This window comes from Bombina bombina, chromosome 1 (genome assembly GCF_027579735.1).
Source record: "Bombina bombina isolate aBomBom1 chromosome 1, aBomBom1.pri, whole genome shotgun sequence".
NCBI lineage: Eukaryota > Metazoa > Chordata > Amphibia > Anura > Bombinatoridae > Bombina > Bombina bombina.
In genome coordinates, this window is record NC_069499.1 from 736,663,225 (window position 1) to 736,678,532 (window position 15,308).

The window sequence follows — 15,308 nt, forward strand, 5'->3', positions numbered from 1 at the left end:
CCTTTGCATCGTTCTCTCTCTCTCTCAAAGGAACTCTCCTTCTCTATTTAACTTGTCAGTAAGTTATTCTCAGCACTCACCAGGAACTGAGGGATTTCCGCACTGTAGCAACCTGTTGTTGTAACTCTCCGGTCCCGGGACCTGGCTCCTCCCACTTGTGACGTCACCAACTTCGTCACTAGTGCTCCGGTTTTCTACACCGCACCGGTCTCCAGGCCCCCTCAACTAGGATTCTGTGTAAGAGCAACGGACACTAGTAAGTAGCTTACTTTATCTAGTGATACACTAAGTGACTTTGGAACAAATCTGTTGAAACCAAATTCCTATTAAATCATCCTTCCATCTAGCCTGCCTCATAGGGAAGTTATTAAAAGGGTGAAACAAAATTACTATTGTGGTTATATTCTGCAGTTGTGATCCACATAAATTTAATAGCAACTACTTTGACAATACTGACACACGATGTATGGAAAAAGTGTTTTTTGCCCAGATATTGACATATTTTTTTTAGTCAAAAGAAACAGGACAGACCCAGGCTGCATCTGAAGGGGCTGAGTGACTATGAGCATGACAATGCTCTGAAAACAGAGGTAATACAGACAACTCGGCCTGTGAAGCAACCGCACGCCATATTGGAAGAGGTGAGGCAGCATGAAATAGTACTCCAGTAACACGCTTGGCCTAAAAATTAGCTTCCCAGCTAACGGACAAACTCAGAGGTTGGAGGAGGCTTCAGAGAGGGAGTGCTGCAAATGAACAGAGCAGCCGGTAAGCATATACACCGCACACTCCAAATTTTGAGATGGCCGCAGAGGGTTACACATACAATATGAACCGCCATAGGCAACTACATAGCTGAAATAGACTTTCCTGTTATGGATGAGGAAAAGAGGCCCAACTTAAGCCACTGAATATTACCAGGGGGATTTTAACCTAGTTACAATATTACTCTGAAACGTAGAAATTTATAGCAACATATTCCTTGGAGTACACTCTGACGACAAGTCTCCTCTCCATGAAAGAGACAGAAGGGCTGCTAATATAGCTATGGAAATGAAACTCGATAGTACAATCCTGAACTGCAGAATTTATCTATAGTGGGCACTGTGTGGGGCGCTTGGTTTGTGTAAGGGAACCATCTTTTCCTTCTCAAACACATATGCAATAACTGTTGGGACCTTGATATCATTAATCAGCGCAATTAAGTATTTCCTCCCCTCAGGGGGTGATATCAAATAGGCTTTTATAAAGCTTGGCCCTTACCTTGATACTGTACGTAAACGTGGGCACATAACGCCAATACAATCAACATTTTGATCAACTGGCAGGATGTCGGTCAGGAGACAGAACAAGCTACCCTTGTTGACCAAACAGGCATCATCTAACATATTTTTCAAAAACAGCAAAAGCGACAAGATGGCTGATGCACACAATCTTTCAATAGAGGATGACCAGAACTCTGACATCAATTCACAGGATGCCACTAGAAATCTGACACCAGTCACTAATGATGACCTAGACCATCTTTTTTCGAAGCAGGACATTGCTGTGAACTTTGGGAGAAATTTGATACCCTTCAAAGCAAAGTAACCAACAGTCTGGAGAATATTAAACAAGATATTACTGATCTAGGATCCAGGGTGGCCTCTTTGAAAGAGTTGGAAACTTCAACCTCAGAAGAGCTCTCAAATTTAACCCACCAAGTTTCTTCCCAACAACAAGTGATCTCTGAAATGGACGACAAGTTGGAAGATTTGGAGAACAGAAGCCACAGATGCAATATCAGATTAAAAGGCATTCCAGAATCAGTTACCAATACGGATTTAGGTGGCTATTTGATGAGACTGTTTCTCAACATCACAGACACTACTGAAAAAGATAGGTTCCCTATTGAGAGGGCACACCGTGAGCTCAGGCCAAAGCCTAAAGGCGATGCACCACCAAGGGATGTGATAGTGAAAATGCTACGTTACCCAGATAGAAAGTCAATCCTGTCAGTGGCAAGGAGAAATCCTACCTACAAATCTCAATGCTCAGTCATACAAGTTTTTCAAGACTTATGTGTGAAAACGCTTTAGAGAAGATGGACTGTCCGACCACTCACATCTCTTCTCCGAAAGAACCAAATCAACTACAGATGGGAATTCCCATTTGCCCTACACATTATTCATGACAGTAAATTCTTCACCATCAGAGATCCTACGGATACGCCGGAAGTCTGCAAATATCTGCAATTGGAGCCGCCTGATTTCCCTACAGATCCCATCCAAGCTGCAAGAAACCTTCCAGCACCAACATCAAGTCAACTCCAGAGACAGAAATGGACTAAAGTCTCAGCTAAAAAGAAGCAGAAAACCTGAGGACTGGCCCTATAATTCTACTTTCTTGCACAGCGTTGCAAAAAAATTTGTGCACTCAGGACATACCTTTGGACATAAGTGATTCCTATACTCAGGAGAACCTGCAGCAAGAAACAGATGACTCACCTGAGTGGTTGATAAGTATTAATGCGTAGTTGTTGTTCTTATGTTTCTTATTTTGTGATTTTTTTTCTCTTTTAGTTGTTTCCCCCTACATATATTCCTGATTTTTTTAAAGTGAGCGAGACATATTATGTTAACCTACTTCCTTATGGGAAGATTTACAAATGAATACTTACATTGAATTAATTCCAGTAACACCCGGACTGAGTAGATTTTCATAGAGAGGCCATTATAAGCCCGACAGATAGATTTATTTATCTAAACAAATTCTATCTAGATGCCTCAATTTGATATTAACACAAACTATGCGGTGGTACTAGCCTTAATTAACGTGAAAAGATTGGGTAAGATCACCTAATTATTCATTAGATGAAGTAGTACATTGTGATGCGTAGTGCGTTCAGGCTCCCCAAAGTTTTTCTTATTTTTTTCTTCACTAAATGTTAGATTGTGAGGCCAAATTATCAAATGTCTGTCGGACCTGATCCATCGCTGAATGCGGAGAGCAATACGCTGTCCATATTCAGCATTGCACCAGCAGCTCACAGGAGCTGCTGGTGCAACGTTGCCCCCTGCAGACTCGCGGGCCAGCATGGGGTGTCAATCAACCCGATCGTACTCGATCGGGTTGAATTGTGGCGATTCCTGTCCGCCTGCTCAGAGCAGACGGACAGGGTTATGGAGCAGTGGTCTTTAGACCGCTGCTTTATAACTGCTGTTTCTGGCGAGTCTGAAGACTCGCCAGAAACACGGGCCCTCAAGCTACTTTCAGAGCTTGATAAATGGGCCTTTATATCTGTAATCTACACACTGTTGTTTTTCTAACTTTTTATTATGTTCCTCTTTTAGGTTATACTGTTAGGTCAGCGTGGCCTTTTCCATACTGTAAAATTGTTCTAATTAATTGGCCACTAACTTGCATTATTTATTCAGATCTTTTAAGGGCAAACTGAGGAGGAGACTCAGCAATCATATCACTGCATTCTACCGTTCTGCATAACCTGATTTAACAGAATATGAACAGACTAACAGCAGGATTCCTACCTGTGTCACGTTATCAAAGCACATCTACTTCATTTACCATTACAAATATACCAAGATCAGATGGATCCCTGGACAATTAATTTAGTCTCACATAACTTTAGGGGTCTGAATTCAGATATCAAGCGCAGAACAACAATAACACAATATAAATCCTTAAAGGCAAATGTGATTTTCCTTCAGGAAACACATTTTTTTTTTTTTTTAAATCCCACATACCTAGATACTGGGTTAAAGATTCTTAATAGTAAGAGGAAAAATTCAAGACACTGACGTCCTATTTTGTAACATTTATGCTCCTAATGAAAGACAGGATACCTTTTTTCAGACAAGTAACACACCACTTGACAGGATGGTCCCAAACTAGGATCATACTGGCTGGAGATTTCACTGTTGATCTAGCATTACACTCTAGAAAACACTTTCAATCAGTGTCACGTTAACAAAATAAGCTACATATAATATCCAAAGTAATACAGGAGCATTTACTAACACATTCATTAATAGATTCCTGGACAACATTATACGGAGACACCACAGATACTACATATTTCTCGGCAGCTCATAAAATATATACGAAGTTAGACTATATATTTGTCAGCCAAATTCTACAACCCACTCTAAATGCATCCACTGTTCATACGTGTGTATGGTCGGATCATTCCATAGTTCAACTTAAAGGGACAGTAAACACCAGAATTTTTGTTATTTAAAAAGGTTGATAATCCCTTTATTACCCATTCCCCAGTTTTGCATAACCAACACAGTTATAATAATATACTTCTTACCTCTGTGATTACCTTGTATCTATGCCTCTTCAAACTGCCCCCTCATTTCAGTTCTTTTGACAGATTTGCATTTTTAGCCAATCAGTGCTGACTCCTAGAAGCTTCACGTGCCTGAGCTCAATGTTATCTATATGAAATACATGAACTAACGCCCTCTAGTGGTGAAAAACTGTCAAAATGCATTCAGATTAGAGGCGGCCTTCAAGGTCTAAGAAATTAGCATATAAACCTCCTAGGTTTAGCTTTCAACTAAGAATACCAAGAGAACAAAGCAAAATTGGTAATAAAGGTAAATTGGAAAGTTGTTTAAAATTACATGCCCTATTTAAATCATGAACATTTTTTTTTTAAATTGACTGTCCCTTTAAATTGGGTACCTTCCAAAATACAAATACGACTAAATCTTGAACTTACGATCCATCATGTCTATAAAAAAAAACCTACTGGCAAAAATGCAATAACTCAGCAGATGACTGAATATTGGGACATTAACACAGGGATAACTGATAATCCTATCTCAACATGGGCAGCCCAAAAAACATTTCTACTGGGTTAACTAATAAAAGAAAAATCCATCCTTACCAAAAAATTAACTATGCAAAGATTCAATTTACAAAACGAAATTGAAACACTAGAAAAACAACACAAACTGACACAATCAAGCAATGTTCTGAAGAGACTTTAGGACAAACGCACAACAATAGCTGGAATCCTCAATGATCATGCAATTAAGGCAGCATTTAGGCTTAAAACAAATTATTATATATATGCTAACATACCGGATAGGTATATGGCAAATAAAATTTGAGAAATAATGAGATTATCTACGATAGCCCAAATTCAACAACAAGACAGTAATGTAACTACCAATCCACAAGTAATATTAGACTGTTTTGCACAATTCTTTATATTACCAAACTAAGGTTACACACTCAGCACAGACTAAATCCCTATTAACAAACTTTTTAGAAAAGGCACAATTACCATAAATATCAGAAACAGATAAAGAAGGTTTAAATCAAGCAATCACTATCAACGAGGTCCAGCAAAACATAAAAGATTTAAAGACAGGTAAGGCCCCAGGCCCTGATGGCCTTTCTGGAGAATATTACAAGCTATTCAAGACTTCCCTAACATCTCATCTAGTTAAATTCTCCAACTACATCATGTAAGGTTTCGAGATACCTCATGACCTACTCAGAGCCAGAATTGTGGTGATATCCAAACCAGGGAAAAATTTTAAGTGATGTGTCAGTTATAGACCTATATCCCTTATCAATCAGGATTTAAAAAAAAATACTAAAATATTGGCAAACAGGTTGAAAAAACATTCTGCCGGGTGTTGTTCACCCAGATCAGGTTGCATGATAACAATAATAGCCCAACTAACCAGAATGAAAACGCCTTCTCTGATCTTATTATTGGATGCGGAGAAGGCGTTTGATAGAATAGATTGGTCATATATGTTTGCGGTCCTAGATACAATAGGATTTACAGGTCCATTTATAGATGCTTTACAAAATATATATTCTAAACCCACTGCTAATGTTGGAGCTATGGGTCATCAATCCAAACTCATATACATTAAAAATGGCACAAGGCAGGGATGTCCCTTATCCCCACTGTTATTTGCTATTTGTATGGAGCCTCTAGCAGCTTGCATTAAACAGTCTCCTGACATAGCGGGACTGAAGGTAAAAGACGCTGACTACAAAATATCCCTCTTTGCAGATGATGTCTTACTGACAAAACCTCTGATATCACTTACAAATCTTTATGATATTCTCTACCAATTTTCAGTTTTATCAGGTTATAAGATAAATATGGATAAAAGTGAAGCCATTGCTATAGCGCTACCAGATCATACAAAGAAATTAATAGAACTAAATTTTACCTTCTCTTGGGCTAAGTCCCATATTAAGTATTTAGGAATAAAACTACCAAGCCAATATACAGATCTGTATAAAATGAATTATCTCTCCCTGTATAAAGAATTATGCAGAGATATTGCCAAATGTAAACACTTTTACTTCTCCTAGTATGGTAGAGTATCTGCAATAAAGATGAATATACTCCCAAGAATGTTATACTTCTTTTGAACCTTACCTATACCTGTCCCAAGACATTACTTAAAATCCCTACAGTCAGAAATTATACATTTTATAAATGGCAAGAAACAATCCAGAATAACCTATCACACACTCACCAAACATAAACAGTTAGGAGGGGTTGGGGTTCCTAACCTTTTAGATTATAACGACACCTCTAGATTGGCCCAAACTATGTTGTTAGGATCTATAAGAAAATATATAAGATGGACTAAATTGGAAGCTGATCTGGGAGATTACAGCTCGCCAGAAGATCTAATATGGGATAAATTTTTACAACGACACAAAATTCAAACTCATCCACTAACTACTAGTTTCTCAATTAACCACTGGAGAGTCTTAACAACAAGTAAAACACTATTACCAGCATTTTCCTCTAAGATGCCACTCAAATATCTTATTCCAGCTGAGTATCTTGGGCAACTAGAGAAATGGGAGAATAAAGGCCTTTACCGGGTGGGAGACTTTTTGACACATAACAAACTTCTCACTTTCACCCAGGTGCAAACAATATTGGCACCACTCCATCTAAAATGGTACCTATACCTACAACTAAAGTCTGCCCTAGGCAAATTTATACCCAATATGGCTATTCAGCTTAGCAGACCGAAAAAAACATTATCGCAAATATACATAACACTACAAACCACGACCAGTTATAACAAATCACCTGTCATGCTTAAGTGGGAGGCAGATACTTACACCTTACTAGACATACAGGAATGGTGTGAACAATTCTACTCCGTGTATAAAGGTCTACTTAGTGCTGACCTAAGGTTAAATAGTCCCGCACAGACAATGGAATCCAGCACACAAGTAACCAGGAGATCTGCCAAGGGCTACTATCTTGTCCCCATATATGTGATAAAAAAAGGAAAAAGAAAGATCTCCAATTATGCAAATAATCTTTATTACATTATGGTGTCCAGGACAGGATAAAAAAACACAACGTTTCGGGGACAATACCCCTTAATCATGTGGTTTGATTGCATATAGCACACACCTGTTTAAATAGGCATCTACCTAAGATTAACCCCTTAATTGATTACAGATTTATTACAACAATGCAGGTAGCACCACCTAGTGGACAAAGGTGAATATACATAAAACAAAACAGCTATGAAGCCTCCAGATAAACAAAACATGCCCTCACCAATATTCAGCAAAGGCCCACCTTTTAATGCAAGGAAACCCACAGAATAATGATCACATACCAAATATATACATATCTTATTTCTGATATACATATCTTCAAAAATTAATTGACAGCACCTATGTGAGAGACAAAAAGGAAAATAAATGTTACAATTTGATAGATATTGATCACTTTAATAGAACAACAGAACCATTTTGTATTATATTAACAATTGTCAGATAATGCTTAAAATCAAAATTAGTAAAAAGCAGACCAATTAATCTCTCTATTCATGCCCTTCGGTTCCAGAGTATCCAACTGGAAGATCCAATAGGTTTCATGTTGCTTAAGTAGCAAGTCCCTATTGCCACCCTGTCTGGGGGTCTTCACTTGTTCAATAATCTGGAACCAAAGTTGGCTAATTTGATGACCAGCAGCCAAAAAATGATAAGCAACAGGTGCAGAGAGCACCTTGCATCTTATATTGCTCTTGTACGTCTGGAGGACTCGCCCACATAAATCCGCCCACAGGGACACTTGATCATATATACAACATAATTACAGGTGAAATGATCTCTATACGAGTATTTGTGACGTGTGTGGGGTTGTAAAAATATGGACTTTTAATGATGGAACTACATTTTTCTTAGTAATGAATTGTTGCTGTTGATTTTTGCCAGAGCCAATGTCTGCTTTGATCAATACATCACGCAGACTTTTACTGCGTTTATATGCAGGCATAGGAAGATGGCAAAACTCCTCAATGTCTGTGTTGCACCTGTTAAGTATCCACCAAATATCCACCAAAATAATATTTTAACATAAAAGTCTGTTATGTGAAGCATTTAGCATGTCTGGCCTATCCGCAGATGTTTTTTTTGTACAATACTTTTGCCTGATTGTTATTTATCTATAATCTAGTTTGTTAATAGTTGATTATTGGTTCATTTGAAAGGTAATTTATTTGTGACTACTTGATTTGGTTTTCTTTTCCAAGAACCCACTGTGTAGCAAATTAATACCTTCTAGAATAAGATATTTATTAATCTGAATAGTGATATCTCGCATTATGTATTTTACAATCAAATTTACTTCTGTCTTTCAGATAATTATTGCTGTAAGCCAGTTGATTGCAGATGTTGCTCTCAGCGGAGGCTCCAGATTTCAAGAATCTCTTTCTATTATTAACAATTTTGCAAACAGTGACAGAGCAATGAAGGTAACATTTTAGTGTATGTATAAATATAAATGAGCTTTAATAAATGATCTATAACATTTATGTTATACATATCTTATCCTTTAGGTCAACTGGCAAAAAGCAATATGTATGTACATAAAAAATAGAGACTATCGTGTGTTCTCTAATTCTTAATCACATAAAAATATAAAACACATAAAGAACCAAGCTGATCGTTGCTCAGTCCAGCTTCTCATGACATAGTAGCTGATCATTTAGGACAAGCGTTACTGAGTAAAAATGAACTTGGCTCTCTTACACTGATTAATGGAAGAGCATGGATTTACATATTACAATGGATTTTACCACAGAGGGGACATAAGCAAGTATTGTACAATATTTGAGGACGTAATATATCACTTATGTATGTGTATATTTCTTCTACAAGATATGACGAGTCCATGGATTTTATCCTTACTTGTGGGATATTATCCTTCTAACAGGAAGTGGCAAAGAGCACCACAGCAGAGCTGTATATATAGCTCCTCCCTTCCCCTCCACCCCCAGTCATTCTCTTTGCCTGTGTTAGTACTAGGAAGAGGTAAAGTGAGGTGTTAGTTTTAGTTTCTTCAATCAAGAAGTTTTTTATTTTTAAATGGTACCGGTGTGTACTATTTTCCTCAGGGAGATATGGAAGAACATTTCTGCCCTGAGTTTGATGATCTTAGCAGTCGTAACTAAGATCCATCTTGGTTCCCACAGAGTGCTGAAGGTAGTGCAAGAGAAATCTTCAGTGTGGAGAACGGTTGCATGCTACAAGCATTGAGGTATGTTCAGTCTTTTATTTCTGTGGAGACCTGATATATCAGAATTGGCTGACATTTTATTCCCTGCAAGGGAAGGGGTAAGAAGTAAACCTGTACACAAAGGGTGTTACTTAAGATCCTGTGCTTAACGTTTTCATTGACATAGTTCTGGGCTGAAGTGTTATGAAAAGGGACACTGGGAGAGGCAGCTTATCGTTTTATTTTTTTATGAGATACAAACATAAGTATGGCTGCAGCATTACTGGCTGTTTTTTGGGGACCACGTGGCTTTCCTTTCTAACCGCTTCCCATGCAGTGATACAGTTTAGCTTGTTTGACGTCCATGATGGGCGGGGCCTTTTTTCGCGCGCTCAGACGCGCAGTATACTCTGACTGAGAAGGCAGCAGGCATTAGCTCCGGTTGGGCCTAAACTTATGTTCTGATGACTGGATCGTTGTTTTGCAGTACCCTGAGGTGCAGTGGTAATTTTTTCTAACAAAATATATTTTTACTAATAAATGTCCTGTAAAGTTTAATTTAGCCCTTTGCTCTTAAAGTGCAATAATTTTTGGCAACATTGAACATGTGTATTTAATCATATTGCGTTATTTAGCATTTTAAAGCAGTTTTGAAAAACTTGTACGCTTTTTATTTCTTAAAGGCGCAGTACACTTTTTTGAAAAAGTGTTGAAATCAATAAAGTGTTTAACGAATATTGTGGTTATTGCTAATCCGTTCAACATGTCTGACATTGAGGATACTAATTGCTCTATGTGTTTAGAAGCCATTGTGGAACCCCCGCTTACTCTGTGTACCTCTTGCACTGAAAAGGCCTTACAATGTAAAAAGCATATTTTAGGCAAAGAAAGTGTGCCTAAGGATGATTCTCAGTCTGAAGAGAATAAGGATATGCCATCCAATTCTCCCCAAGTGTCACAACCTTTAACGCCCACACAAGCGACGCCAAGTACCTCTAGTGCGTCTAATTCTTTTACTCTGCAGGAGATGGCACTACCCTTACAGAGGTATTATCTAAATTACCAGTGTTACAGGGTAAACGCAGTAGGTCAGGTATTAATGTGAATACTGAATCCTCAGATGCTTTATTGGCTATTTCTGAAGTACCCTCACAGTGCTCTGAGTTGGGGGTTAGGGAATTGCTGTCTGAGGGAGAACTTTCAGACTCAGGAAATATGTTACCTCAGACAGATTCGGACGTTATGTCCTTTAAATTTAAGCTTGAACACCTCTGCCTGTTACTTAGAGAGGTTTTAGCGACTCTGGATGATTGTGACCCTATTGTGATACCACCAGAGAAATTGTGAAAGATGGACAAATATCTAGAGGTGCCTACTTACACTGATGTTTTTCCGGTTCCTAAAAGAATTTCGGAAATTGTAAAGAAGGAATGGGATAGACCAGGTATACCGTTTTCTCCCCCTCCTAATTTTAAGAAAATGTTTCCCAAATGAGACACTATTCTGGACTTGTGGCAAACGGTCCCTAAGGTGGAGGGAGCTGTACCTACCCTGTCTAAATGTACAACTATACCTATCGAGGATAGTTGTGCTTTCATAGACCCTATGGATAAAAATCTAGAGGGTCTTCTAAAGAAATTATTTATTCATCAGGGTTTTCTTTTACAACCTACGGCTTGCATTGTTCCAGTAACTACTGCAGCAGCTTTTTGGTTTGATGCTCTAGAAGAGTCTCTGAAGGTTGAGACTCCATTAGATGACATCTTGGATAGAATTAAGGCTCTCAAGCTGGCTAATTCTTTTATTACTGATGTCGCTTTTCAAATTGCTAAATTAGCAGCGAAAAATGCAGGTTTTGCCATGGCTCAAATCTTGGTCTGCTGATGTGTCATCAAAATCTAAGCTTTTAGCTATTCCTTTTAAAGGTAAGACCCTATTCGTGCCGGAATTAAAGGAAATCATTTCTGACATTACTGGATGTAAAGGCCATGCCCTACCTCAGGATAAGTCTGTTAAAATGAGGGGTAAACAAAATAATTTTCGTTCCTTTTCGAAACTTTAAAGGAGGACCCTCTGCTTCCTCTTCCTTCACAAAGCAGGAAGGGAATTTTGCCCAATCTAAGTCAGTCTGGAGACCCAACCAGACTTGGAATAAAGGTAAACAATCCAAGAAGCCCGCTGCTGCTACCAAGACAGCATGAAGGGGCGGCCCCCGATCCGGGACCGGATCTAGTAGGGGGCAGACTTTCTTTGCTCAAGCTTGGGCAAGAGATGTTCAGGACCCCTGGGCGCTGGAAATCGTGACCCATGGGTATCAACTGGAATTCAAGGATTTTCTTCCAAGAGGGAGATTTCATCTTTCACGATTATCTGTAGACCAGATAAAAAGAGAGGCGTTCTTACGCTGTGTAGAAGACCTCTCTACCATGGGAGTAATTTGTCCCATTCCAAAACCGGAACAGGGACAGGGGTTTTACTCCAATCTTTTCGTGGTTCCCAAAAAAGAGGGAACTTTCAGACCCATTTTAGATCTCAAGTGTCTAAACAAGTTTCTCAGAGTCCCATCGTTCAAAATGGAGACTATACGAACTATCTTACCAATGATCCAGGAGGGTCAATATATGACTAACGTGGACTTGAAGGATGCTTACCTTCATATCCCTAACCACAAGGATCATCATCAGTTCCTAAGATTTGCCTTCCTGGACACACATTATCAGTTTGTGGCTCTTCCCTTCAGGTTAGCCACAGCACCCAGAATCTTCACAAAGGTTCCAGGGTCTCTTCTAGCGGTTCTCAGACCGCGGGGCATAGCAGTGGCGCCTTATCTAGACAATATTCTGATTCAGTTGTCAACTTATCAATTGACAAAATCTCACACGGACATAGTATTGTCTTTCCTGAGAACTCACGGTTGGAAAGTGAACATAGAAAAGAGTTCATTAGTTCCGCAGACAAGGGTTCCCTTCTTGGGGACTCTTATAGACTCAGTAGACATGAAAATATTTTTGACGGAGGTCAGAAAAACAAAGATTCTGATTACTTGCCAAGCACTTCAGTCCATTCATCGGCCATCAGTGGCTCAGTGCATGGAGGTCATTGGATTAATGGTAGCGGCAATGGATATCATTCCGTTTGCCCGCTTTCATCTCAAACCACTGCAGCTCTGCATGCTTGGACAGTGGAATGGGGACTATGCAAATTTATCTCCTCAGATAAATCTGGATCAAGAAACCAGAGACTGTCTTCTTTGGTGGTTGTCGCCGGATCACCTGTCCCAGGGGACATGTTTCTGCAGACCCTCGTGGGTGATAGTGACAACGGACGCCAGTCTTCTGGGCTGGGGTGCAGTCTGGAATTCCCTGAAGGTTCAGGGTGTTTGGACTCAGGTGGAGTCTCTACTTCCAATCAATATACTGGAACTGAGAGCAATATTCAATGCGCTTCAGGCATGGCCTCAGTTGGCTTCAGCCAAATTCATCAGATTCCAGTCGCACAACATCACGACTGTGGCCTATATCAATCATCAGGGGGGAACGAGGAGTTCCTTAGCGATGATAGAAGTATCCAAGATAATCCGATGGGCGGAGGCCCACTCTTGTTATCTGTCGGCAATCTACATCCCAGGAGTAGAAAACTGGGAAGCAGATTTTCTAAGGCCTAGATTTAGAGTTGGGCGGTAGCCATCAAAACCAGCGTTAGAGGCTCCTAACGCTTGTTTTTACCGCCCTCTGGTATTTGGAGCCAGTCATTAAAGGGTCTAACGCTCACTTTTCAGCCGCGACTTTTCCATACTGCAGATCCCATTACGTCAATTGCGTATCCTATCTTTTCAATGGGATCTTTCTAACGCTGGTATTTAGAGTCGTGTCTGAAGTGAGCGTTAGAACTCTAACGACAAAACTCCAGCCGCAGAAAAAGTCAGTAGTTAAGAGCTTTCTGGGCTAACGCCGGTTCATAAAGCTCTTAACTACTGTGCTCTAAAGTACACTAACACCCATAAAATATCTATGTACCCCTAAACCGAGATCCCCCCACATCGCCAACATTATATTTAAATTTTTTAACCCCTAATCTGCCGCTCCGTATACCGCCGCCAACTACGTTATCCCTATGTACCCCTAATCTGCTGCCCCTAACACCGCCGACCCCTATATTATATTTATTAACCCCTAATCTGCCCCCCACAACGTCGCCGCCAGCTACCTACAATTATTAACCCCTAATCTGCCGACCGGAGCTCACCGCTAGTATAATAAATGTATTAACCCCTAATCCGCCTCACTCCCGCCTCAATAACCCTATAATAAATAGTATTAACCCCTAATCTGCCCTCCCTAACATCGCCGACAGCTAACTTCAAGTATTAACCCCTAATCTGCAGATCGGAGCTCACCGCAACTCTAATAAATTGTTTAACCCCTTAAGCTAATTCTAACCCTAACACTAACACCCCCCTAAGTTAAATATAATTTTTATCTAACGAAATAAATGAAGTCTTATTAAATAAATCATTCCTATTTAAATCTAAATACATACCTGTAAAATAAATCCTAATATAGCTACAATATAAATTATAATTATATCTTAGCTATTTTAGGATTAATATTTATTTTACAGGCAACTTTGTAATTATTTTAACCAGGTACAATAGCTATTAAATAGTTAATAACTATTTAATAGCTACCTAGTTAAAATAATTAAATATTACCTGTAAAATAAATCCTAACCTAAGTTACAATTAAACCTAACACTACACTAGCAATAAATTAATTAAATAAAATACCTACAATTATCTACAATTAAACCTAACACTACACTATCAATAAATTAATTAAATACAATATCTACAAATAAATACAATTAAATAAACTAACTAAAGTACAAAAAATAAAAAAGAACTAAGTTACAAAAAATAAAAAAATATTTACAAACATTAGAAAAATATTACAACAATTTTAAACTAATTACACCTACTCTAAGCCCCCTAATAAAATAACAAAGACCCCCAAAATAAAAAAATGCCCTACCCTATTTTAAATTACAAAAGTTTAAAGCTCTTTTACCTTACCAGCCCTGAAAAGGGCCATTTGCGGGGCATGCCCCAAAGAATTCAGCTCTTTTGCCTGTAAAAAAAAAATACAATAACACCCCCCCCAACATTACAACCCACCACCCAAATACCCCTAATCTAACCCAAACCCCCCTTAAATAAACCTAACACTAAGCCCCTGAAGATCTTCCTACCTTGTCTTCACCATGCCAGGTATCACCGATCGTTCCAGTCTCCGAAATCTTCATCCAAGCCCAAGCGGGGGCTAGACATCCATCATCCGACGGCTGAAGAAGTCTAGAAGAGGGTCCAAAGTCTTCATCCTATCCGGGAAGAAGAGTAGATCCGGACCGGCAACCATCTTCTTCCAAGCGGCATCTTCTATCTTCATCCGATGAGGACCGGCTCCATCTTGAAGACCTCCTCCGCGGACCCATCTTCTTCTTCCGACGACTTCCCGACGAATGACGGTTCCTTTAAGGGACGTCATCCAAGATGGCGTCCCTCGAATTCCAATTGGCTGATAGGATTCTAATCGGAATTAAGGTAGGAAAATTCTGATTGGCTGATGGAATCAGCCAATCAGAATCAAGTTCAATCCGATTGGCTGATCCAAACAGCCAATCAGATTGAGCTTGCATTCTATTGGCTGTTCCGATCAGCCAATAGAATGCGAGCTCAATCTGATTGGCTGATCGGATCAGCCAATCGGATTGAACTTGATTCTGATTGGCTGAT

At 39.2% G+C, this 15,308-nt stretch overlaps 1 protein-coding gene across 3 annotated transcripts in view; it reads left to right on the plus strand.

The window, feature by feature from the left end:
- DOCK11 (dedicator of cytokinesis 11) overlaps positions 1-15,308 on the plus strand; it is a 923,283-nt gene that overhangs the window by 638,233 nt on the left and 269,742 nt on the right. For all 3 annotated transcript variants that reach the window (XM_053699249.1, XM_053699251.1, XM_053699250.1), the window contains one exon: positions 8,661-8,774. In XM_053699249.1, the coding sequence (XP_053555224.1) occupies positions 8,661-8,774 (114 nt within the window). The remainder of the gene's footprint in view (positions 1-8,660; positions 8,775-15,308) is intronic.